The 27,785-nt window shown below is 37.3% G+C and overlaps 1 protein-coding gene across 3 annotated transcripts in view; it reads left to right on the forward strand.

Annotated features, from left to right (window-relative positions):
• The window catches only part of NF1 (neurofibromin 1), a 172,856-nt gene that overhangs the window by 59,142 nt on the left and 85,929 nt on the right, over positions 1 to 27,785 (forward strand). For 2 of the 3 annotated variants that reach the window (XM_032779402.2, XM_032779404.2), the window contains 12 exons: positions 1,757 to 1,873; positions 2,487 to 2,668; positions 2,779 to 2,990; positions 3,898 to 4,059; positions 5,863 to 5,966; positions 7,824 to 7,959; positions 13,474 to 13,536; positions 18,213 to 18,371; positions 19,938 to 20,035; positions 20,200 to 20,346; positions 20,849 to 20,995; positions 22,269 to 22,379. In XM_032779402.2, coding sequence (XP_032635293.1) covers positions 1,757 to 1,873; positions 2,487 to 2,668; positions 2,779 to 2,990; positions 3,898 to 4,059; positions 5,863 to 5,966; positions 7,824 to 7,959; positions 13,474 to 13,536; positions 18,213 to 18,371; positions 19,938 to 20,035; positions 20,200 to 20,346; positions 20,849 to 20,995; positions 22,269 to 22,379 — 1,638 coding nt within the window. The remainder of the gene's footprint in view (positions 1 to 1,756; positions 1,874 to 2,486; positions 2,669 to 2,778; positions 2,991 to 3,897; positions 4,060 to 5,862; positions 5,967 to 7,823; positions 7,960 to 13,473; positions 13,537 to 18,212; positions 18,372 to 19,937; positions 20,036 to 20,199; positions 20,347 to 20,848; positions 20,996 to 22,268; positions 22,380 to 27,785) is intronic. The other variant, XM_032779403.2, reaches the window with a different exon arrangement.

The following is a 27,785-nucleotide window of genomic DNA, read 5'->3' on the forward strand; positions in this document are numbered from 1 at the left end:
TCCAGAGAGAGGTACCTGAGTCCACTGTACTCTGGCACCTACTCTTATAGCCAGGAGAAGGAGGATGTTCCTCATAACTTTTGGCTATGTGGTTAGTGCACTCCCTGGGTGATGAAGGACCCTTGCTCCAGTGACTTTTTATTAATATTATCTTATAGTTGAAGAGCTTCAACAGGAGAGAGTGAGGGAGCCCCACATGAGAATATCCATAGCTCAGCAGTTAGGGCACTCACCTGAGAAGTGGCAGATCCCAGTTCAAATCCCTTCTATTCAGCAGGTGGAGGGGGGATTTGAACTGGGGGCCTCCCCAGGGAGGACCCTAACCACTGAACTAAAAGGTACGATGGAAGTCCTTGTCCTTCACCCCCGGCTACTCCCCTAGTGTTTTGAGTAAGCTCATCTACAGGGGCCCAATCTGGTATGTGTACTCCGAGCCATGCCTACTGGATTGGGCCCACTAGTTAGATGGCCAGATGTCTATCTCTTTCCCTGGTTCATATATTGTTCTGAACCTTAGGCATCCAGATGCCTGGCATGGGGCTGCAATGTGCATGCTCAGAAGCATAAACATAGGCACCTAGGAACTTGTACTGCAAAAAACGTAGGTGCCGAATGAGCTTAGTAGCCTATAGGTTCAGCAGGAGCTGAATGGAACTTAGTTGCCTATAAGTTCAGCAGGAGCTGAATGGTGCTTTGTGAATCTTAATGCAGCCAGATTCTGGGAGGCATCTAAAGTGGAAGTTAAGTACCTAAATCCTTTTGAAGATCCAGCCTTAAACATTTTTGTAGAGAAGCCTTCATCTGCTAAAGATGATATGTAATATGATAAAAACATTTTAAACTACTTTTGTGTATTTTACTATAAAGGTAATAGATGTTCAAGGCTGCCTTTGAAAAGAAAACTTCATTGTATTGTTCAAGGATTTTTGCTTACCAAGACCCAAGTTCAGGTTCTGTTTCTCTTGTTACTTTGACTGTACACCTTGAAACAGAACATAGGCTGCATGTCTTACAACCTAAAGGAAAATGCAGAGCTCTGAACTTCAGGTTTGGCAAATAAGAGGAAATGATCTTAACAGTTGGTTTAAACTATGTAACTGTCATTTTTAGGATTAAACCTACAATTTTTTAAACAAATGGTTGAAGATGTAAAAAAAAATAAATCCATTCACCTGTATCATTATGAATGAGAATCATTTGGACTTGCCATGAGCTGTGACCAAAGCTAATGTCATTCTGAAAACTGAAGAAAGTATGATCATGCTTATAATATGATCCATAAGTATCTTATAAATTAGACTTAGATTTTTAGTAGGCATAGTAAGGTTTTTAGACTAAGATTGTAGCCGTGAACTTGTATTTGCCAGACCTTACCCTACTCCTTTTGATGTTGTAGAAATTCATTACCTTTAGTTGGAACAGGACAGATCCTAAGTCTGTTTTGGATATGTAGCCAAAAATGAGCTACATAAAGTGAGAAGAAATATATATGCTGTCACTTGCTGTGTTTTTGGATTATTTTTTAAATGTGTAATTTGGTCATAACTCACTGTCCAAAGTTGATATACTGCTTTATGCTATGCTATAGTATACAAGAGTTTTTAATGTATGGGGCTTTTTAAAAAAGATTGTGGTAGACACACTTCAGCTGCAGTTAGGTTTATGAAGAAAGATGACTCCTTAAGTACTCCATCAAAGCAAAGGCCGGGCACTGGCCCTGTTTAATTTAACTCTGACTGTTTCATTTTTGATTCAGAGATCTAGACCAAGCAAGTATGGAAGCAGTGGTCTCTCTTCTCGCTGGGCTTCCACTACAGCCTGAAGAAGGAGATGGTGTTGAACTGATGGAAGCCAAATCCCAATTATTTCTCAAGTAAATAGTCAAACAGTTTCAATTATACTATAATTTAAGGCAGATACATTCTTCTGTGTTGATTATGAAGTAAATTTCTTTTTAATCTTGTAAGGGTTAATTTTATTCAGGGAGTTGCCTCAGTATATCCTCTGAATTTTCAAATATCCACCTCATAGGTTTAGGCAAACACTTCAATTTGTAAAAGCAAAAATTCTGGAAAACAGTCATTAAATGTAACTTTGTTTTCTTCAAGCGTGTGGATATGCTTATTTCACAGAACTATCTTGTTTCGATTTTAATTTTATGAATGGAAGAATATGCAATCTTTTAGAAAAACAATCCCATGAAATTCACTTACCTGGTCCGAGGAATTCTCCATGCAGGCTTTGTGATACTGCCTTCCCGCTCTCACAATACATTTTTTAAAAAACTGTAGTATATAATAATAATCACAGTAAAACACAAAACAAAAAGAGAGAAAAATACCCAGAGCAAGTCTAACTCGTATTTCTGGGAGGTGTTCAACAGAGTCATTCTATTTTATATCCTAGACCATTCTGCTGGAAGACTTTTGACTCTGTAAAAAATTTGTCTCACTTATCCGGATCTACAAATGTTATTTTTGTTTTAGATATTTCACTCTATTTATGAATCTTCTAAATGACTGTAGTGAAGTTGAAGATGAAAGTGCACAAACAGGTGGCAGGAAACGTGGAATGTCTCGAAGACTGGCTTCGTTGCAACACTGCACTGTTCTTGCTATGTCAAACTTACTCAATGCTAATGTGGACAGTGGCCTTATGCACTCAATAGGTAAAGTAGTTAGAAACAACTGTTTATGATTGACATACGAAGGCTTGAGCCTTAATTAAGAAGTATATGACTTCATTACTCAAGTCTTTATTTTGTTACTATCTTGTTAGGCTTAGGTTATCACAAAGATCTCCAAACAAGAGCTACGTTCATGGAAGTCCTCACCAAAATTCTACAGCAGGGTACAGAGTTTGATACGCTAGCAGAAACTGTACTAGCAGATCGGTTTGAGAGATTAGTGGAATTGGTCACTATGATGGGTGACCAAGGAGAGCTACCTATTGCTATGGCATTGGCCAATGTGGTGCCTTGTTCGCAGTGGGTAAGTTGATTCACACTTCCAGTTGCATGATATTTGTTATCCCTGAGTGCATTTTGTTTCGTGAGGTGTAATCTGCTTAACTCCTTCAAAAAGTCTTGCATAAGACTTGGAATTAAATTTACTGCTCTGCCAATTTAACTATAATGTTGAAACAAAAGTCTACTAAAGAAATGAAGAGTTGAGGCTACCCTGTTATACATTGTAATATGTGGCCTTTTTCTCAAAGGGTTCTACAACTGTGATTGGGTCTACTTTGCTGAGCACTTTAGTGTAAACTAAAGCATTGTGGTATATTTTAAAATACTTCTTGAAACAGTAATTGTTAGCTTGTAATGGTAAAATAGTTTTTCTTTGTCCTTTTAATGTTGCTCAGTGTGGGGACTGTTGGGTATACGTACTGTAATACCAGAGTAGGCCTGTGTTTTGGTAACTTAATGTGCTTCTTCCCTGATGTCCGTCTGTGCTCTGTTTATACAGTGGGTGAATCCATTAGACTTCCATCTTGGTTCGTCATAGACTCACAAGTGAGATGGTTTTAGGAATGTACTAAAGAACGTACCATTATAACATGGTCAGATGGGGTACTTGAAAGATTTAGAAATAAAATTAGAAGTGAGAGAGTGGAATGAGCACACTTTAAGGTTTACTTGCAAGACTTAACAGGGGAGTTGATGCACTAGACCATGCTTCAGCCTGCACTATACAAATTTTAACGTGGTCAAATATTTCAAAACAGTACAAGCTACTAAATGGAAGAAAATATTTAGCACAAGTTAGAATACTTGAGGCAAATTGTCATTGACCTCTTTCTCTAGTGCAGGATACATTAGAGATGTTTGGGGAGGTTTTCACAATCCAGCCTCTTAACTGCTCTGACACACTAACCTCTTTATTGCTGTTCTCTAAGGATGAACTAGCTCGTGTTCTGGTCACCCTCTTTGACTCCCGACACTTGCTCTACCAGCTGCTTTGGAACATGTTTTCTAAGGAAGTGGAACTTGCAGATTCCATGCAGACTCTGTTCAGGGGGAATAGTTTGGCCAGTAAAATAATGACTTTCTGTTTTAAGGTAAGTTTTTATATGAGCTTAGGTTCCTATTTATAAAACTCTTTTTGAAGAGTGAAAGACTAACAGGAAAAAGTTTATTAACTCAGAAATGTGCAACTGCAGTTGGATTACATTAAGAAACTCTGAGTAATTGAAATAGATAATTGAAAATGAGATAGTTCTGATAACTGGAGACCGCAAACTATAACTTGGTGGCTGTATTGGTCTACACAATCACAGACAACTCTTGAAAGTTCATCAAGATTTCATGCAGTTATTTTTTATAAAGAGATATGGTGTCTATTCCTTGGAGATCTCCCATGCCAAGATCCTGATAGGGGATGGGGTGGAGTTGTGAAACTTTTGTGGAGATGTCATGACACATCCTGTTTAGTTCACACTTCAATCTGGAGGCCCGTTTGAAAGTTTCCAGGGAGCCCAATGTTCATCCTGCATGGTGCATCTGTTTCAGAGCCACCAGGGTGGAAGTTGAATGCAATAATGGAAAAGTTTGCATAGTAGAAGTATTTATAGCACACTTAGTAGACACGTTCAAGTCAATGATTGTTAAATGCAGGGAGAGTATAATTATTTCATATTTGATGCAAGTGGTTGGACTAGATAACCCTCTTCTTATCCATCTTGTAATGTTTTAGGACCTGTTAGGCAGTCACTGCAGTCTTCAGTCCTACTCAGAATATTTAAATATATTTTAAATTGGTTTAGTTGAAGTCTGCCCATGCAATAAGATGGATGATTCTAGAATGCAGATTTAGCTCAGTGAAGAATTGGAAGGCTGCTCCCAAAAGGCTAATTTTGCATAAGTTGTCTTTCTTCCTGTCCTCACAGGGATGGGAAACAAGGTTTGGCCATTCTTCAGATAAACTGAATTCCAGTTTAAGGCCTTGTTATGAATTAGGTAAACTGATATGTGGGCATTGAATTGATGTAGTCTAAGCAGGAGTCCCATCTGTTTTTAAAGAGGCTTAAAACATTTGATAACTTCTGCTTTTCTTAGTTATTTAGGAGGAATAGTTTATGGAAATAATTGTATAACTCAGTTACAACTTTGTGTTCCAGAAACGATCCTATGAAGTACAAATACTAACTTTGCATGATTCTGTCTTATCCCCTCATCTGGTCAATTTAAGACCTGTTTATCAAGTCAAAGATAAAGCTAAAAGGTTTTTTTAACTGGTAGCTGTTTTATCACCCATCTTATTTAAAAAGCCGTGGGACAGTCTCTTTCCTTGTTCAAGAAATATTTCCTCCTTCTGTGCATTCAGTTCGTAAGAAAATAACCGTTTGGTACCCAAATTGCATAGATACTTCTTTTAATAAAGCAGTGATGATGAACTTGGTATCTTTTTGGGTAGGTAGTCAATAGATTTTAAGTCAGGAGGATGCTGTCTTAAAAAAAATAAAAAAATTTATTCTAGCACTTATAAATGAGAGAAGGAGTGAATTAAGTTCACGTGTTTCTTGCTGTACTATTTTGAAAGCTCATTTACTTTGATATACTTCAGAAGTTTAATATAGCACTTAATATATTAGCATTTGTGCATAAACTTCTCAGGAAGGTGATAATTCTAAGTACTTTCACATTTCTTAAGCATATGTTTGCTTGTGTTTGTAGCATTCTGGCTGTGAGAACTACATAATCTCAGAGACAATATTTTAAGATTCATTGCTTGTACGAACATGATCAGATGCAAGACAAAATAGAATTAATGTGTAAAGCTTGACATACTCAGTATTTGAAAATATTCTTGTGCTTTGAGTTATGCTGGCTTGGCCACACATTCTGATGTATTTTCTCCATAGGTATATGGTGCTACATATCTGCAGAAGCTCTTGGAACCTTTATTAAGGACCGTGATCACGTCCTCTGAATGGCATCATGTCAGCTTTGAGGTGGATCCTACAAGGTTTGAAATGGGAAAAAAAATTATCATGATTATTTATAAGCCTGTTTCCCATCCATACTAATTTGACAGGATTCATTTTTCTTCAAGTGCTTGCTCATGTTGACTCCATTCTAGGTGTGCGCACACACCCATGCGGCGGCGTCAGAAATTTTTGCCTTAGCGGTATCCGTAGGGTCATCTGTGGCACCCCCTTGAGTACTGCACTCGGGCCTCGGTATATCAGATGCTGCCAATCCTATGCCCTCTCAGTTCCTTCTTACCACCCGTGGTGGTTAGTCAGAGGGCCTTCCCTTACATAGCAAGGACTAGTTTCATCTCTTCTGACTTTGAGCCTTAGGGTCTTGTAAATAGTTCATTTATAGAAGCTAGTGTTAAGTAATTGTTAAATGTAGTTAGAAGTTAGAGTCCCATCGAGGACTTAGCCCCAGACACAACATGCCCTGGTCCTCGAGGGTTTAAGCCCTGCTCGGACTGCAACAGGCATATGCCTGTTAGGACCACCACAGCAGTTGCCTCAAGTTCTTGGGGGAATCACGTATGAAGGACAAGTGTTGTGTCTGTAAACATTTTCAACCTAGGACCCAGATGGAACACAACATCCATTTGAGGGCTCCCCTCATGGAGGCTGCCCTCCAACCGGCTTCCGAGCTGTCCCGTCCAAACTCTACCGCTAGTACCGCAGCCTCAGTGCATAGCACACCCCCGGCACCACTCTCTGCCGCCATGCCCAAGAAGACCAAGAAACACAGCTCCCCGTCACCAGGGAAGAAAGGCCATGGGGCATTGAGCAAAGGACCCAGTTCTTTGTCTCACATTTACATGGGCCATGGACAGGAAAGGGGGTAGATGCCCCTTGCGTGTCTCATAGACTCATAGGTCAGAAGGGACCAATATGATCATCTAGTCTGACCTCCTGCACAAAGCAGGCCACAGAACCCTACCCATCCACTTCTATACAACCCCTAACCTATGTCCGAGTTATTGAAGTCTTCAGATTGTGTCTGTTCCCCCTCCTCCACCACTGTGTACCTGAATATGGATCTTAAGGATCTGGCCTGTTATGTGACTCTTGCCCATAGCTCTGCAGATCTTCTGCTTTAAGCCATTGAACCAGTTGATCAACTAAGATAGAATGATTTTCCTTTTATATGGCCTGCTTTGTCTTGATTACTCCCATATCTCCTCAGAATTTATACTAAATGGTTAGATTATTTTGTAGTTGCTTTTTTCTAACTCTGTTCTGCAAGTCTCCCTTTTTTATTTTACACGAGCTAAAATAGCTTCACCAAAACATAAGCTTCCTTGTCTGTGCTTGTATCCATATCTTTGACTTTGGGAAGCCATAAATGGTCACATTTGTAAATACCCCTTCTACCTGTATGAAATAGACCTATCTATGGCTACCTCAGTAACTGCTTGAACTTTCAGTAAAACCGTGACCCTGGCAAAACTTGTTACGTATGCGGATCTTAAGGCACAAACAATACCTGTCTTGTTGGAGATGTTCTCAACTTTAGCATACAGTTGCTGGACTTCTTGTCCTGCGTGGGTATGAGAGACCCTAAACTATGTGTGCCTGGCTGTTAAGGTTAATGATGGATGAGAATTCCATTATCATGTTTTTTTTACAAAGCTGTAAAATGGCCTGGTATTTGTGAACTACTTTGTTCAACTCATTCTGCCTCTTAGAAACATCTGTACAATAGATTTAATCTATTGGTAGGTCATTAGCATTTCAACAAGGCTGCTAGTAATGTTACACTGAAACATGGCTGCTATTGAACATATAAGAACAATTTGTATGTTTTTTAAATAGTAATGTTTTGAAAGCTTATCATATATGTATGGGTCTTGCAGACTGGAGCATACAGAAAGTCTTGAAGCCAACCAACGGAGTCTCCTGCAGATGACTGAGAAATTCTTCCATGCAATCATTAATTCCTCTTCTGAGTTTCCACCCCAGCTTCGCAGCGTGTGCCATTGTCTGTACCAGGTATGCCCACAGCTGTGGTTTAAATTTTTAAACCCCAGGTTTTGTTGTAGAGATTATAAAGGTCAGAATTTTTGGTTTAAAACTGTTATTTCATGCCATGGGCCAGTAAGAAAGTGGTATGACCATTTCTTTCTTAAAACTGTTTTATGGGATTTATGTAGTTAATCCTCCAAGCTGAACTTGCGCGTGCATAATCTTAGCCTAGGGAATGAACTGTGTTTATGGGGCTGGCCTGGCAGACCTGTGGTAATGCCACTTTGAATTCACAGCTGAGGACCCTGAGCTAATAAGGGTGGGGTCATCTTGTCTTGCTCTAATACCTCTGCTAGGAAACTAAAGGCACAGCATTGGTTAGCTATGGAGGTAAGAAGGCAGCTGTTCTTGCCAGAAGTGTACAGTTTGGAGCCTGTGAGGGTAAGGGTAGCAAAGAGGGCAAGTCTGGCAAGTGTGGAGGAAGATAAACAAGTGTTTTTAATTTAATAGCTATATGCGCATTTACTTTCTGTACCTGGAGTGACTTCCCCTGTATAAAATCCATTCAGCTAGTAGATGATTTGCTCTTCGTAATAGTATAATTATCCATTAGTCAATCTTTAAAAAGATCATAGGTATTAGCTATATAGGTGGTAGCTGCATAAATACAAGAGCTATTAAAAAGCCTGCTTGGTCATTGAATTTAAATAGTTGTCTTCAGTCCTCTACTTTCAGTACAGTAAGTGCGCAAACTGTTATCTTTGAAGTAAAACGTAACTGTTTTTCTGTGTGAGTGTAAAAAAAAAAAAAAAAAAAGTATTAAAAATATTATCCACATTAGTTCTGCAGAAATATTACTGCATCAGATACGAATGAACAGAACTAACCGTTTAAAATGTTCTTCAGGTCACTTTATTGTGAACCTGGTTAAAAAGGAAACTATCATACAAGCTTCACAGTTATAGTCTCTTCCTATAACTCTATTTTATGCAAATTTTCTATTGATTTCAGTAGAAGCTCTGTCAGATCCGGCTCTTCGTTGGCTCCTGTCATTTAAAATAACTTCTAAATTCCAAGCTGATGTTGCGTCAGTAAGTTTAAATTTAGATTGTCTCAAGCAGCATATCATCCCAAAATGTTAATACGGTTGTCTGAGGACTTACTCTTGAAGCTAGCAAAACGTGCGGATTCAGGAAGTTTTCTGTCTGCGAGCGTAGAGAAAGCCAAGCCAATGCAACATTCAGTCTTTATTTCTTTGTCCCACACATATTGTGTGTGCTCTCTCATCAAGCACTTTCTGAAAGATGACTTCTCTAAGCTCTTATACATAATCATATAAAAGCATTCTCTATTATGAAACTATGTATTGTAATAGGTGGGAAGGTTTTAAGTTCATCTGTTGGCAGATAGGACACTGGTGACCTTAAAATGGGGGTGGTACAGCATGTGTTCTGCACATAAGAATGGCTGTACTGGTTAGACCAAAGATCCCTCTTGCCCAGTATCCTGTCTTCCAACAGTGGCCAATGCCAGGTGCCCCAGAGGGAATGAACAGGACAGGTAATCATCCAGTGTTCCATCCCCTGTCATTCATTCCCAGCTTCTAGCAAATTGAGGCTAAGAAACCATCCTTGCCCATCCTGGCTAATAGCCATTGATGGACCTACCCTCCATGAATGTATCTAGTTGTTTTTTTTGAACCCTGCTACAATCTTGGCCTTCACAACATCCTCTGGCAAAGAGTTCCATAGGTTGACTGTGCACTGTGTGAAGAAATACTTCCTTTTGTTTGTTTTAAACCTGCTGCCTATTACTTTTATTTGGTGACCCCTGAGTAGTACCACATCTGAGTGATATCCAAGTTAAATTTTAAAGCTGGGATGCAAAAAATTCAGAGTGCAAGTAAGGAATAAGATGATGCCAAAACAGAGACCTCATCTGCAATAACTTTTGTGTTGAAGCCAATATAGCAAAGAATCGATCCTGCTTGGCAGCATGCAGTTCAGTATGGAAAGGAGAAAAAGATACTTTTCCATAGCAAAGAATCCTGTCTTAAATTGTGGGAGAACACACTTTCCAGAACTATTAGTTTGTTATAAAAGAATTACCCATACAAGTGGTCGACCAGAACTACTGCATTGCTGTTTTCTACCCATTGAATGCTTGTTCTATAAATGTAACTTATTTGGCTTTTAAGATTAGTACTGTACAAACAATGCATTGGTTTTGGTGCTGATTAAAAATATAAGACTTTTCTTGAATTCCTGAAGATTGTTAGATATCCAAAACAAACTGAGCAGAGATTATTTTACTCTAACTTTTTAATCACAAGTCTTCAAGTACAAAATGCCAAATAAGGGAAAAAAGAGAAATATATCTGTTTCACAGTCAAGTCATTAAAAGATATATCTCTAATCAACTCTTTCTTTTACATGGGTCTAGATCTACAAGACTAGCTTGTGTCTGTGATGTAAAATAGTCTGATCATTCATTTTCTCTCTATCTAGTGGTGGTTTTAGGAAGTTGGATCCAGTGGGATTGAGGGTATGAGAGGCAGGTTTCCTTTCAAGATGAAATAAATGCTGCTTCATGGATGATGTGTGGGGGTGTTTTTAGCATTATCGACTTGATTATTGCTTCAGTTACTTGACATTATTTCCTCTGGTCTAGGGTTCTCTCTCTTGTATCTATCTGAACTATTTTCTTATATGCTATTACTTTGAATATTTTCAAACCTATTCCTATTTCAACAGTATTTTGCTAACAGTTACATTTATTTGTATACAGAAGTCTTTTAGTTCAAGTCCATGGCTGCTAGAACATATACATTGAGATATTGCCAGAGAAAACCCTGCAGAAGACTACTCAGATACATTTATGTACCACCTAGGTTATTCTTGGAACCAAGTGTCTCATTGGACTTTGCCAAAAAAGTACAAATGAGATTAATTGGAAAAATATAATACTAAAAGAAACCAGTCTTCATCTGACAGTTGAGGAGTACTTGGGGTCTTTGAACAGTCTGCTATCTTTAGCCTGCTGTAAATAAGGCTCAATTTTGAATTTGTTGTGAGTAGCCTTTTATTTGCATTTCTTTGCCCTTGTTTTCTTTCTCTTTCTTACGCCGTGTTTCATTTATCAAAACATTAATTAGCTTATTCCCCTACATTCAAGTACTAGAGAAATTTGAAGATGGTGGCCAAAACTAAAGAAATGAGAATTATGGCTGAATTCTCATTCTTTGTTTATTTTGCATTATACAACTCTACTTTTAGAGGGCTATGGTTCATCTTTAACCTACAGTCCCATACACCATAATTTTGGCTGGGAAAGAGTAAAACAATTCTTTTAAGCAACCTCATAAAAATCCCTAAGGGGAGTCCTCCATCTCCCAGCATGAGGTGTATTCAATCTTGCAAATGGAACTAATTTTGGAGTGGCTTTTTTTGGGGGCTTATAAATGGAGTCACAAAAATAGATGTGAAGGAAATTCTAATCATAACTGATTCTGAAAATGAATTGCTTTCAGTTAATGCAACAATCTCATTAAAACAGATATTTAATTTGGATAGTCAGGACTATACCGGACAGCATTTTGGGTAGTGGGAATAGAATTCAGGATAACAGATATTTCCTTCTTGTGTAAATCACCAACATGTAACTAATAGTTAAGCCTTTGGTTATTGCAATGGTTAGTACACATGCTCACTCATTTTCAGGTAACATATTCCATATGTTGTGCAAGATAGGAAGCCAAGAACAAACTCAGTCAACATATCATTACCAAAAACTGCTGTTTGGTTTGTATAAAGAGACCTGTGTTTTTAATTAACAAATGAAAATGAGATTCTAATTTGCTACAGAAATTTATTCCCTAATGCAGAGTGTGTGTGGCAGTATCTATTCTGAGATTAGCATTCAAATTTCTTTTTAGTAAATAGATAGAATACAAATTTCAGCTGATCTTATCACAACGTTTTAGTTGTGAATTTCCCTTACACCAGATTCAGCAGTGTGAAACTAGTTTTATTAGTAGGTGGATTTTGTGCTGAATTGATTGTACATGCTAGAACAGTGGTTCTCAACCTGTTTATCATTGTGGGCCACGTGTGGAGATCTCAGTGTTTTGTGGGCTACCTCCGCACAAGATATGTATACTCCTCTATGGCCCTGAGGATGTCACATGGGCTGCAGCTGTGTGCTGGTTGGATAGCAAGTGACCTGTGGGTTGAACCACTGTGCTAGAAGGTAAATATGAAAGGGATTGGAGATGAAAACTTTTCTCTAAATTTCCACCATTTTTATTTTGTAGGCTATTACACAGGCTTTATGGTATCTACTGGAGCCCTGCACGGGACTAGTATAGAGCCCTGCAGTGGAAGTGGAACTTGGATCCCACAGGACCTGCTGCCATAATAGCGGGAAGGAGTGGGAGTCTGTATTGTGGGATGGGATCCTGCGGATACTGCAGGACCAGGTGCTATAATAGGTGGGAATGGGTATTGTGGGGCAGGACGGGAGTGGGATTTAAAAATAATCCCACGCAGGGCTCTAGTATCTACCTGAATTTTGACTTATGGGTTTTTTTTATTATTATTGTTATTTTTTGCCTTGTAAGCTTTCTTGTAACAAAATGCCAAATTCTAGTGTGGCACAGGTTTCCTCCTTAATGCTGTCTTATTGTAATCTGTACTGATGGTTACTTCTGCTTTATTCAAAATAGTTAGTGTCGGCTAATGTGGAGGATGTGGCTTTTATCCTCACAGGTGAAGTTGACCTTTGTGTAGAGGGAACAGCCTGGAAGGGCTGTGCTCCACTGTCTGACTTAAATCATAGTGTGAGGTGGTGGACAGGCCTTGGGCTGGCCCCTGTAACGAGGTAGATTTCAAAAATAGTCATGGCCTATTCAAAGCTCTTGAATTTTAAATCAGTAGCAGTTTCTGCATAGACCTGCTGGTTTTCTCAGTCTTTTTGTTTACAGAAACTTTGTGTCATATTGTACCATCCATTCAAATAATTTAAACCATGATTGTGGTCCAATTATGTTAAGATGAGAAAATTATGAATATGAATCATATGTCAACCTAAATTGAAGGACACACAGAGAAACATGGGAACATTTAAACCTAAAAATTATTTAAAAAGTGATGTAAACCTTTTAAAAGTTAAACCTTTGAAATATACTATTTAAAAAAATATTTGGGGGTATGGCAAAACATGTTTTGAAAGCTGACTATAATAATTTATGCTTCATATTGTTTATCATAAGCAAATTGAAGAAGTTTGACTTTTAACCTAGCCAGAAATAGTAGAAATGATTGAAACCCAACATTTGCTTGCATTGTATTTAGTGCTTTGTGAATAAGATGTAGTAAAATGAGTACATGGAATAAAAACTCCATCAAACTTTAGTTTATATATTTCATTTTTTGTTACGTTTGTTACATTTTATTGTGTAATTTTATGTACAAGTCAACATTGTTTTTTGTTGCTGTATGTAGTTGGTGCTGTGACTTGTTTGTGCTCATCTCTGTTCTGTAGGCAACTTGCCACTCTCTACTGAATAAAGCTACCGTAAAAGAAAAAAAGGAAAACAAAAAATCAGTAAGTTTGGAGAACTTTTTATTAGCCATTTCTTTCAAAGCAAAACAGAAGTCTTTTGCTGTTTGTTCAGAACATCTTCACCTTAGCCTATTTGACCTTCACTATAAAATCATTCTACTAATTCTGGCACAAAAATAGCTTTCATTTCAATTAACACTGGAATTAAGTTTATATTTTAAATATTCTCTGTGTGCCTATTTGAGTCAACAAAAAGGCATATTTAACCTTACTGCTTGATGTTCAATATTCTGATCTTCTGTCCTTGCCACTATTTGCAATTATAAATAAAAGTTAAAAGAAAATGATTTCTAGACTTTAGGAAAATCCAGGTCTGCTTTATTTTAACATCTTGGGTTGTAGATGTTGTGTTTTTTCCTGGACATGGGGAAACTCAGGTTAACACAAATACTGCACTTCATTGTCATGAATTTTTTTTTCCCTTAAGTTTTCCACTGTGAGTAACCAATAAAATTTAGCATTTGTACTTATACAAAATGAGCAGATCTCCTAAGGTAAGCCACTACTGGGTTAAAGAAGGTAGATTTTAAATTGACAATTTAGTATTATGCTTTTGATTTCCTTACAAGAAAATGTGTGTTGATATAGTGATGTCGTTGGAAGTTAAGATTTATTATGTCTTGAGCGATCTCACTATATAGTGTGTGAATACTGTGGAGAATAAGATGCATAAAGGAAAAATGCAAGTTGAACATTTTGATGATTCTCTCCCATATTTTTTTGCATTAATTTAACAGTGTTAATCATGTTTCTGAGCAAAAAGTACAATCTGCATGGATTATTCTGAAAAAAGTTAATTAGTGATTGGTGAAATTGTGAGACTTGTGGGTGGATTTGTAAGTGAAGGAAAATAGTCTTCATGTGCGTGCTATGTATTAATATGTTTTCCATGGCATTTCAGGTGAACTATGACAGTCATTCTGGGTTAAAAACATCTTTAGTGGGGTTAGATTTTATCCTGAAACTATTTTTTAAGGATTTAAAATTAAAAATCTTTTTGAAATACAGTGTCTAGGAAGAAAACAGGATTAAATATTCTAAATTTTACACTTGGAGATTTATTCTTGCAACAGATGCAATTTATGTTAAACACTGTATCATTTATTTCCTCCTCTTTTTGAAAAATATAATAGTACTCTGTGTACTGAGTCTGTATAAGATTACCTTTAACCTTTACATTGCAAGGCTAAAGGCACATTTGAAATTTTTCAGAGGAAAGGTTGACCTTTCTTAATTTTATCTGATGGAGAATTATTCTGGTCCTAACAGTTTTTTCTTTTCTTTTAAACTTCTACACCATTGCCGTTGAGAGAGAATAGATTTTTTAACAATAATCCTTTTGATCCATGAAAAAATGTTTTCTCTTGCTGGCTCTTGAGTAGTATTTATCTAACCTAAATTATACAGAGCCCCACTGATATATTTTCAACCAAGTGTGCACAATAAATATTTAATCCTGTTTTCTTCCTAAAAATAAACTATAAGAGAAAACATTTTTTCATGGATCAAAAGGATTATTGTAAAAATCTATTCTCTCTCAACGGCAATGGTGTAGAAGTTTAAAAGAAAAGAAGAAACTTTTAGGACCAGAATAATTCGCCATCAGATAAAATTAAGAAAGGTCACCTTTCCTCTGAAAAATTTCAAATGTGCCTTTAGCCTTGCAATGTAAAGGTTAAAGGTAAAACTAATAAATACTTGATGTCTGAAGCAAAACAGTGTATTTATAGGAACGTTACTGAGATCTGAGACTCTTAAAATTTAAGCTGTTTAAAATATTGCAAAATTTCATACTTTAAGGCTTTTTGGTCAATAGTGGTTAAAAGAAATCAAATTTTGTTGCCGTTTACTGATAAAGTAGTCTGGTTTTGATTGAAGTTTAAACTTTAGTACAGAACTTGTGATGTTTTAATAGATTGTGGTACTAAAAAAAAAAGAATCTGCCGTGTGACTATATTAACTTTTTAAAAAGCCCTGCCTCTGAAAATAGTATTCATTTATTTTGACATAATGTACATTTATTCTATCTTCGTTCTCAGTGGGAATTCCTCAAGTTTTAAGGTTCTTGGTACTAGTGATATTTGTAAAAGTAGCTGTGGTTTGATAACTGAAAGCTGTTTTAAACACGATAAGTAGTCTAGTTAAATATAAATTAAATAAACTGGGAACTATTACCCAAATACTTAAAATAAACTATAATCTGTTAAATTTTCATGCATTATTAATCACGCCTCTTCATCAGCAAAATTTATATGTTGAAGATTTCTAGGTTCTTTTACCCTTTGAAAATGAATTCTGGGGCCTGGAGAGCCTGCACAACTGTTGTTTGTAATAATGCAAGTTCACTACCACCCCTGGGTATCCTAAACCTTGATACCCATCTTTCTCATTCATTAAAGACACTTATATTGACATTTAAAGCTCTTATAGGCAGAGGTGTCCCTGAGCTATTGCTTGCTTTTTCATCATTAGCTATTTAGAATATTCCCTGATGAGCTTATTGAACTTCATGGTGTTCTCAGAGACCTCTATCAGCCTTCTTCTACAAGCAAATGAGAACACACACACTGATCTTGTTCAATCTGTGCTGTCAATTACCTTCTGAAGGTACCTTTTCCACACTAGCAATTCTTTTGTGCTTTTTCCCCACCCATTTCTTCAATATACTTGTTAAGACTAAGCGTCAGTAACATTTCTTGGATGAAAGGTAATGAGACCTCTGAACTACCCTGAAGGGATTTTCTGCAGTGTCTTCTCCTATTCCAGAAGCCAAGAACAAATAAACAGAAGGACCAAAGAACATAATACTACAAAAACTCATTGTAAAATTTAGGCTGTGGGGTCACACCATGGTTGCTTCAGCTGCATTCATGACAGATTAAGTCCTCGTGAATCCTGGAAACCTACATTCGCAGTGGAGGGATATTTTTATTTGTATTAAAATAACCTTATTGCTACATTTCTCTTTTCACTTTCCTTCTAAACAATAAGCTGTAGAACAATACATACTGTTCCACAGGCTATTTGGAAAAAGAACGTGCTCTTGGATCCAGTCATCGCATTTCCTGTTTGCTTCTTGGGACCTTAAATAGGACTTGATAAAGGAGCAATCCTAAAAATATAGTCATGAATGTTTATTTGTAATTTATCCTTGACAGCATTGATTTTTGCAATGAATTTATTCCAGTAGCCTGCAAGTAATTTACGTGTAATCCGTACTTATCAGTACAATTTCTTCATGGATTGTCTATCCTCTTTCATTCATTTTAAAATTGAGATGGTAGATCAAGCTGGGAAACTCTAGTATTGTATTAAAAGCCCTGTGTACAGCAAAAAACCATACTGGTATATATGATGATCAGATAAATAAATCAACTTGTTTAGTGTCTAGCCTCCTGCTGTTTTATGGAAAGGTGCTTTAAAGAACAACTGTCAGGTTTGAAGGGTGTGAACTTCCATATCTACGGAAGTAGCCATCACCATATCACCCACAGGAGATTTTTGTAAGATCCCATAGTATAATTCTTACTGATGTTCTTCAGATGATATTTCAGAAGTCTAAGTAGTACATGTACTCCATTTAGCAGTCTAGAAGGTTCTCCTCCGATCTCTGCATTTCCCAGAAACCTCATTCCAAAGATTTTTCAGACGAGCTAACTTCCAGTCAGTTTAGTGCTCTAAGCGGTAACATGTTTTTCTTTTCAGCCCCTGAGTTCAGAAGCCTATTTATTTATTTAAATGCAAAGATTCTTTAGGTAATAACCCAGAAGACGTGGTTTCTCTTGCCATATATTTCATTCTGTTCATGCTACAAAATATTCTAACTATTTTGGGCTGGATCCCAAAAAGTAGTACCTAAATCTACAATTTTTCAGCGAATTCTGTCCCCATCTTTATATGATTTTGCTGGGCACTGAAGTGGATAAGAGAGAAGCGTACATGTGCAAGTTAAGAACAATTTTGAATAGCAGAATTCCTCTTTACCAATATAACTGATCTGTTCCTGGGCATATCATTTCGTTTGGCAAAACTGTTGAAATGGTAGATTATTTCTCTTCAAGTTTTCTTTCAGGTTCCAATGAAGTCTTTCCTCCAAGGTTAAAAGTACCCAAGAATGATTATAATGTAAATTTTAATGGTGAAGAGGCTTCTGTGAGTAATTTTAAAAATCTGACAAATTAGAAATAACTCTTCCCATGTTTTTGACCGGAACATAATATATATCTGAATTGAATACGTTGGTATAATTGTCCACATTATTACTTTCTTAGTGACTAGTAATTTTTAAACTACTTCTTGGATTAGTACCAATTTGAACCTCTATTAAATAATTTCACCCACATAGGGATGGTTATATGAAACTTGCAGTAAAATTATGTACTGTCTGCTTTAAAAATCCCTCTTCTTCTTGCACTTAATTATCATGACGGTGTTATGCTTCTCTAGGTTATTAAGACATTATAACTCTAGATTTAAACAATATTCTCAAATCAGCATAATCCCACTCAAATGTATCAATTCTGAATAGTCATATTTATGGTCAGGAGTGGTTGATAAATACTTAAAATTGGACTACAGCTAAATACTTTTCTCAGCATTCCTTCCTCTTATACTTTAATTCAAACTGTGTCTTTATAATTTTCAACTTTACTTTTTAGGTTGTCAGCCAGCGGTTTCCTCAGAACAGCATTGGAGCAGTTGGAAGTGCCATGTTCCTAAGGTTCATCAATCCTGCAATTGTCTCCCCTTATGAGGCAGGGATTTTAGATAAAAAGCCTCCACCTAGAATTGAAAGGGGCTTGAAGTTAATGTCAAAGGTGAAGGATTGAATTTGCTTGATTCTGTATTTTTGTTTGGATTTACTGTGTTTTCTAGCTGACTTGATTTGGCTTTAACTCTTTGTTTAAATAACTATAAGGAAACTTAGCTCAGCTTTAAGTTTACTGTAGCCAGGACTTCAGTGTTTAAATGCATACATTTTCTATTAATTTTACAGCTAATTGGAATTGCAGTTTCTGAACTATGCTTGGGTAAAGATCATAATTCTAATATGCAGGCTTTATATCGGTCTAGTTCTTGAGGAGAAAGATTTGTATAGAAAACAAACATTTTTATGTCTCCCAGTAACCTGAATATAAAAGAGCTGTGTGCTGTTTGGCCTCGTACCTATATTGCTATTTTTTAATTCTCAAAAATTCTGTCAAAATATTTGACAGTTGTTCAAAATTTAAGCTTTAGGCTGCAGAGTTCTGATTGAAAATTCTTATTAGCTCAGAAGTGAAGGCACACAAGAAATTAAGCAGGATGTATTGATAACTGCTGTCTAAAAGGTAGTACGACTCAACCTTTGTTCCTGTTAAATTTCAGTTCCCCACTTCTAAAAATTATTTTCAAAGCCTCATGAAGATTTTGAACTTCAGTGACTCTACGTGTATCAGAAAACTTGACGTGTGTGCCTTACGGTCATGTAAATATTTTAATGTTGAGTACACCTCCGATGCCTCTAAATATACCTACATAGGAGGTTGTTGAAAAGCTAGTAAGGCATGATTGGCTGACTGCGCCTTTTTAATTACTTTGTAAAAAGCAAGTTTGATGCAGCACAAAAGTAATTCTACTGTAGTTTACCTGAGAAATCTTTGCCACACATCTTATGTAAAAATATAGAAACTAGGCTTTCTCATGGGCCCTGTAGTCAGCCCAAATATCTGTACTGCAGTTAAAGAGCTGCTTAGCTTGAGCCCTGCAAGTCTACGTCAGCTGGCTCAGGCTAGTCACAAGTTTTTAAGTGTAGTGTAGACATACTCTCAGTGCACAGCAAGTTGGGCTGTTTGGAATAGCTGTACCTCAAAGTGCACTCACTTAGTAAGTGAATTTTGTAGTTGAAAAACTCTTCCTGTAGACTTGATTCAACTAGTGACCGCTAATCAGTGTAATTGTGCGAGTTCTGAGATTTTGGGGTAAGAGAAATGCAAGAGGAATAAATCCCCCCTCGTTCTTGAAGCCTATGTGAAAGGCAATGTAGTGAGCTTGTTCTGACCTGGCCTCAACAGCTCCCTGCTCTTTGTCCATTCCAGTAAAATTTCCCCCTCCTCACCACCCTGGGGAAAAGGAGCCTTTAAAGGTGCAAACACCCCTTTTCTTCCAGCCAACTGGACAAAGATCTAATTGCATAAAGATTGCAGTGGGCACAGTCTACTGAACTGAAATTAATTGGGTTGTTCAACAGCCTTTTTTGTGGGCCCGTGGATTTTTACAGATCAATAGAAGTGGATGAATCTGTCAAAGTGGGAAGAGATGTTTCATTGGCACAGCTGCTTTAAGTGTAACGTGTAAAACTTCCGTGTGACCATAACAATTCTATTTTCTATTTTTTTGTTTAGATACTTCAAAGTATTGCCAACCATGTCTTGTTTACGAAAGAAGAACATATGCGGCCTTTTAATGACTTTGTAAAAAGCAACTTTGATGCAGCACGAAGGTAATCCCCTGGTAGCTTACCTGAGGAATTTTTGCCACACCTTATGTAAAAATATAGAAAGCAAGCAGAAAAATGCTTTCTCATGGCTCTGTTGCCTGTTGTCAGCCTGCTGGACTGATTTTTTCCTTGCTAATTGGAGCAATTGGTTTTCTGTCTCCCCTTAGGTTTTTTCTTGATATTGCATCTGATTGTCCTGCTAGTGACACCGTCAATCACAGTCTCTCCTTCATTAGTGATGGCAATGTACTTGCCTTACATCGTTTACTTTGGAACAATCAGGAGAAGATTGGCCAGTATCTTTCCAGCAACAGGTAAAATATTTGAGTAGTATGTGGGAGGGAGTTGTTGATGCAATTACAATTCAAGATGACAAATCAGTTAATTCATATCCTGGGGACTGGCATGGGCAGGTTGACTTTCTTTCATTAGCTATTACTTAAAAGAACATTGTACTAACCTACTTCTCTTATGAATTTTTTTTGTCTGAGGAGACCATTAGTTTGCAATATCCATAACTTTCCATTGCAGTTCTTCAAATTACTGTTAGCCACTTACAGTAATCTACTTGTTTGCCTATCTCTCATTCATATTGAGACCTGTGCATCAGTTATGCTTTCTACTGTGAACAGATTTCTTACAGTTGTTAACTAAAAACTGCAGTATAAAATTTAACATTCTTTACTTGCCTAAAAATAATTGGAATGATCAGCCAGCTCGTTCATGGTAAAGGAAAGTTACTGGACAAAAATCCGGAGGGCTGCTGAGTGATTAAGTAGGATTTATTGTCTCTTGTAAGTAATATATTGTCTCTAGGGATCACAAAGCTGTTGGAAGGCGACCTTTCGACAAAATGGCTACTCTTCTTGCCTACCTGGGTCCACCTGAGCACAAGCCTGTGGCAGACACACACTGGTCCAGTCTAAATCTCACCAGTTCCAAATTTGAAGAATTTATGACTAGGTAATATAGCTACTTAAAGTTTTAAAAAAGCCAACTCTTCCAATTTGACGTTATCAGTCTTTTATAATTTTGATGTAGCATGTACAGTAACTCCTCACTTAACATCGTCTCGGTTAATGTTGTTTCATTGTTATATTGCCAATCAATTAGAGAACATACTTATTTAAAGTCGTGCAATGCTTCTTTATAATGTTGTTTGGCAACTGCCTGCTTTGTTCACTGCTTGCAGGAAGAGCAGCCTGTTGGAGCTAGCTGGTAGGGGCTTGGAACCAGGGTGGACCAGCAGCCCCCTATCAGCTCCCCTGAGTTCCCTATGCAGCAGTAACCCAGTAGGCTATCAATTGTTGGGCAGTTCAGATGTCCCTCACCCCACTACCGTGTGCTGCTCCTGCCCTCTGCATTGGAGCTGCTCCTGGGAGCCTCCTGCTTGCTGTGCAGCGGTAGAGGGAAGATGGGTACTAATGTCAGGGTGTCCCCCACTCCTGTACCCCATCTCCACAGAGTGGGGACAGGATATGACAGGGCTCAGGATGGAGGGAGCTTGTTGGCAGCAGCAGCTGTCTCAACTTGCTGATCTACTTAAAAAGGCAATGTACTTTAAGTATGCTGACCCTACTCTAAGAGGCACACTCGCACACACAAACGGTGTTTCTGTCTCTCCCTATTCCCCTCATCGCGCGCACGCACACACACACACTCAGTTCATCTGAGTGCTAGTTCATCATTTAGCAGTAAGACATTCCCTGGGAAATATCCCACCCTCTTCCACCCTCTGACTCCACCACCTCAACCAAGCTTCACAATAGTCTTTTATTTGGTGAAAAAAATGCCCCTAGAACATAACAAGAATTCTTATGTGGAAATTGGATTTGCTTAACATTGTTTTGCTTAACTTAGAATTTTTCAGGAACATTACAACGTTAAGCGATGAGTTATTGTATATACATAATACTTTCATACCTAATGAGGTCTTTTGGAGGGGGTGGAGGAAGAGAGGTAGAACCAAACTTAAAACGTTTGAGTTCTTTTCCACTCAAAAATGAGAAATAAACTCCACGTGGAATGATTTTTTCCCCCACATCCCCCACGATTTTTTCGGCTCATCAGTAAAATGGAAAACTCTAAGAAAACAGATGTGGTATTATTTAAAAATTAGCTTAACAGTATTTAAAAACTGTCTGAACATTTCATTAAAGTGCAGATGTGCAGTTTTTTCCTAGAAGTCTATGAACAAATGATGTCAATATAAAGTAATAATTGTGCTGATTTCTAGGCACCAGGTACATGAAAAAGAGGAGTTCAAGGCATTGAAAACGTTAAATATTTTCTATCAAGCTGGGACATCAAAAGCTGGCAGTCCTGTTTTCTACTACATTGCTCGGCGGTAAGGAAACTTTTATCTTTCCTTTGTCGTCTTATAAGCACTGTAATACCAAAAACAGCAAGTGCATGTAAGACGGATATGTTCACAAATTCCTGTTTGGTGAGAAGCACATATATCTGAGATTTGAGGTGAGAATATACTCTTGTGGCCATCCAATTTCCTGGATCAGAAATTTATCGATATAAATTATATGGGCACCCATCCCATAGTGTCTGAATGCCTGTGGAATGTATTTAAAGTTGATTGTGAAAGGGTTACGTTTACCTTGGAAAGTGAAAAATTCAAGGTCAATTAATATTAAATTACCCCCACCGTGCATATAGATGGTACTAATGTTAAGTCATATCAATAACTTCCTTCTCTTTAGAATTTATTGCAGAAGAAAAATTGGGAATTTAAATGCAAAATGAGGTGGCAAAACATGTCATGGAATAAAATTTTGAAAAATACTTAAATCCTATTTTCAGTATTGATTTCAGTCATTTAAGACCTAAGTCTCATTGAAAGTCCCTGGGACTTATGCTCTCAGATGCTTAAGTTGTTTTTGAAAATGGAACTTCGGCTTATAAGTCACTTCGATACTTTTAAAAATTTTATCCATGATCGTTCGTGTTGAGTTGGTTCCTTTCTATAAGAAAAGGATTTAGTATGACATGGGTGGTGCATATGATGTATGCAGAAGTCTGATTAAGGAAATGGAGAGAAAATCAGTTTAAGTAGTGAAGAACAGACTACAAGTTTTGCCAACTATTTAATATTAGAACCCAGGACTGTGGATATTTTAACTTTGGTCTTTCACCATACTGGAACAATTCACTAAAATAATTGATGATTTTTGCTACGCTAATGTTGAAGGTTTCAAGAAATATATCTGACAGAGGATTATTCTTTTCAGATTACCACGGCAAGTATTTCACTGTAATCTCTTTAATTTTTACATCAGTTTTACTAATATTAGTGAAATGATTTAACATAGTTATGCATAACTAAGTAGTATTACTTATTGTTAGTTTCACTTTTAAGCTAAACATCACCAAAAATGCAAACCAAATAAAGTTGAAGTCTTGATCTTGACAAACAAAAAAACATAGTATGAATAAGTTGAACATACAGGGATATGAGATATCAGTGTCTCTTGCAGGAGAACAATCAGACAGTTGCGAAGGGAACATGACCTCTTTTTATGGTTATCTGAATTTATTAGGTCAAAACTTTTGGTTACTCTTAGAATTGTGCACATTGGACACATGAGGATAGATACATAGGAAATAGGGTCATATTTACATAATTTGGCTTTTGTGGGGGGTACGTATACTTATTTTAATACACTTGATCTCCATGCTACATTTTATGTAATAAGACTAATTTTCATAGCTTACCAATATTTGTAATACATTTGGAATATGAGTTCCATTTGACAATCAGCTTGTTACAATTTGTTACAGTAGAAAAAGTCATACAGTATTCTACATTTTTTAATATAAAATGCTTGGATACTTTTTGATAATATTTTGAGCAATTTAATAACTTTACAAATTGAAAGTACTTATTTGAACATGATCATTAATTTAGCAAACATAAGTATAGTACCACTACTGATCCACAATATTAAAACTCTCACAATAGTGAAGAACATGTTGAAATGATAGAGGTTAATTGAAGTCAGAATGGTGATTTATAGAGAATTTGGACTCCAGAACTTGATTGTACTACCAGTGATTAGGAAGTAATGAACACTATTTTTATAACAATTCAGCAAGCAGTTACATTCACAACTAAATGACGGACACAGTAAAAGATGCAATAGTCATGAGAGCTAAGGTTGTAGCTGCTGAGCCTCCTTCATGCTGCATTGTGCCTGCACTGTTAGTGACTGTTCCATTGTTTGGTTGAATGCTGGTTCCATTAATAGGTTTAGTGTTGGCAGTCATCTTTGCTGCAGAGAAGGTGGGAGTTATGATCATTGCTGCTGTTGTATTTGCTGGAGTGACTAAACGAACCTCATTTAAAAACATGAGAGGCAGGACTACACAGCGCAATTTCAGCAGCATCTTCTCTCTGTCTTAAACATTTCACATAGTTAGTATTTTCACCTTGTCTGGTATTCTCAAGCTTGGTTAATACAAAGCGTACATTTTTAAAAGAAAAGAGCTGTTCTGTCATGTTAATGATTAGATTATTTTTCAGTTGAATCAGTTAATATCCTCTAGTTACTTCTTTGTTTTATCATTTTTCATCATTCTTAACTGTACACTCTGTATAATTTCCCTTGCATTAAACATGCAGTGATGCAAAGTAGAATGAAGTATTTTACCAAGAAACAGAATCTATAACACTTGTACTATGACAATATTTTTTGTCTTTGTTTCCAAGATAAAATTATTCACACTCAACTTGCAGGTACCAGTGTAAAATTCCAACACTAAGCTACCTACCTATTGTAGATGTTTAGTCAATTTTACCACAAGATAATAATCCATACCTTATTCCAATTTCAGTTTCTTATGGTGAAAGGGTGAAAGTAGATAACAGCTTCTGAAGAACCCCTCTGAGCGCAGCCTCTAAATTTACAACTGGTTTCTGCATTTATATATAAATTCTCGAAGATGTCATCATAAGAGCTAACAAGTGGTTGGCTCCAATATTTGCATCCGAGTCTCTAATTTCCAGAGCAACAAACATAACCACAATTATACCAAACATCAATGAAGGAAGTCAAATAAATTCTGAGGCTTTTTCCTCATTCCGGAATACTGTACAGTATTAGAGTTGATAAATAAACACAACCATCCCCCCATCACTTAAGGGAAAAGCCATGCTGCATACTATTAAATCGTCTGTTAAGTATTAAATGGCTGAAAACTTGCAACTAAATTACTTTCATAACTAAAAGGCTGCTAGATTTAGGAAGTATCAGGGGATAGCCATGTTAGTCTGTATCCATAAAAACGACGAGGAATCCAGTGGCACCTTAAAGACTAAAAGATTTATTTAGGCATAAGCTTTTGTGGGTAAAAAACCCCACTTCAGATGCATGCCAGAATAAATCTGCTAGTCTTTACGGTGCCACCCGACTCCTCGTTTTTTTTATATTTAGGAAGACTTTTTCAGTCCAAGAAATCCATTGGGGCGGCCACTTACGAAATGAAAATGTGTGACCTGTTACAACTGCACAGTTAAAAAATCAACATTATTTTAATAACACTTTGCACTTATATTGCATTTCACATTTTAAAATCACTTCACACAAGTCATTTAGGTACAACTAGTTAGTTAGAATCTCCACTCTGGGGAATCTTCTTAGTCCTTGCCTTGGGACTTAATTATAAACCATGGGTATAATCTTCGTAGAAATGAGTTTGAAGTGGCTATCCTTCAGGCCAGTTGCATGTTTAGGAATCCTCTTGGCCTGACCAGAGCTAGGGAATGCTGCCTAAGCAGCATAGAGAGCCTCCCGTGAAATTAGGCTCCTCATCTTCCTCCTGGTGTCAGGCCTATAGTGCTGAGAGGGAAACCACATGAGAAAATGCTAAAAAAGGGTCAGCATTAGCTTGTGCAGGAAAAACCCGAGGCTTGAAGGGAATGATGCTGTGGAGAATTGCCTTCCCATCACTCCACCTCCCTCAGCCCACCTATTCTCACTACCACACAAGGGGTTTTCATGGAGTTGGAGGGAACAGGTTGAATAGTGCTATTGAGTCTCCTCCCCGCTTACCCTTTTAGCTGAAATGCCACAATTTTCTGCTGTCTAAGATTTTTTTGAGACAGTCTAGCTCTTTGAGGACTAATGAATGGTCATCATTTTGGCTGAGAGAATGGCTGAAATAAGCCTTTTCAGTGTCTGAATTGAAAAGTCAGCTAGCAGTATGAATGGCTGTATACGAAGTGTGACTATTGAGTAACCTTGTAAAAATCAATTATGAAAATGAGCAGCTAATAAACAGTGTATTCTCTTATGGTACCTAACTTGCATTAAATAGTTTAGCATAGCTGAGGTGTTTCAGGTTTTTCACAGTGGAGACAAAGATATTAAATTTCAAGTTATTTAAAATGGGTGGCATATGAATACATGTCCATTCTTGAGCTTTATTAATTTTTATTCAAATATTATTGAACTAATATTAAAATAATATTGTTCCATTGAAGATTCTAGCTTATGCAACTAATTTTTAGTTTCGTTAGGAACAGTATGCAGCTCCATTATATGTGGTGTGGCTTTGCTGGAGTACCTTACTGTTTAATGAGTAATTCTGTAATAGGAGGAGTCAAATTGAAAGTCAAGTTTATCTGAGAATTGTGGTTACACTGATAACTGGAAAAACACCTCTTCCTTAAAAGCTTAAAGTAATTAAGGTAAATTGATATACAGTAAGCACAGCACTCATTGTGAAATGAGCCTACAAGTCTTAACACAGTGTGCCATTTATTTACAATTATTTCACGTTCATTTCTTCCAGCAGAATCCTTAGGCCCTGTCTACACCCAAAGTTGCAGCAGTTTTGTTAGGGACCAGCATGCAAAAAAAGAAAGTCTGTGTATTCCTGTGTGGGTTCATATGCACTGCATGCAGCGGAGACTGGAGAATTCTAGCAAGTATTGTCCATTGGTCTGCACCTCTGCAGTTGTTCTCCTTGTGTTCCATACTGAGGTATGCAAGGGTGGTGCAGACTGACACTATTCCAGTTACCGATACATGGCCTGAGTTGGAATTCTCCGGTGTCAGGAACTGATCCTCTCTGACATTTTTTCCTGTAAGTATTTGCAAGTTTTATGTTAGTTATTGCTAATAGTTTTCATAGGTTAGTAGTTAGTTAGAATCTCCACTCTGGGGAATATTCTGATTCCTTGCCTTGGGACTTAGATTATACCCAGGCTCCTGGGCTTTAAGAATTCTTGCTCTTGCCCCTGCTCCTTTTCAGCCACCAGTGCTGCCTCTGCTGCCTTAGAGAAACTCATATCTTCGCTACCTGCAATATTCACTGCTCCTTTCCCAACCGAATATGGCAGATATGAGAACTCTGGCTTCAGAAGTACCAAATGCAACGTGCCATGAGACCTCAGTTGGATTCAGGAAACCCCCCTGCACATTTGCCTGAGACATTGAAGTGCGTGCTTCCTAGTTCAATGTATGACACAAGAGCGAGAGTGACTAGAGAGAGACTGTTCGTCTGGGCCTTCTTACGAGAGTAAGTACTATTCTCCTAAGCAAGTGCTGATCCCCTCCTAGATCTTCTAAGAGAAGAGATCTTGTCCAATCTGGGCAAATCTTTGCATCCAGGACACAAGGACTTGGGTCCTCCCAAACCTCTTGACCATGATCAAAAAGCATTGAAGAGGAAGGCTCCTACAGTACTGACCTCTGTACTAACTAAAACAAAGCATAGGGAGCTAAAAGGTCATGAACGA

The sequence above is a fragment of the Chelonoidis abingdonii genome, chromosome 20 (genome assembly GCF_003597395.2).
Source record: "Chelonoidis abingdonii isolate Lonesome George chromosome 20, CheloAbing_2.0, whole genome shotgun sequence".
In the NCBI taxonomy this organism is placed as follows: Eukaryota; Metazoa; Chordata; order Testudines; family Testudinidae; genus Chelonoidis; species Chelonoidis abingdonii.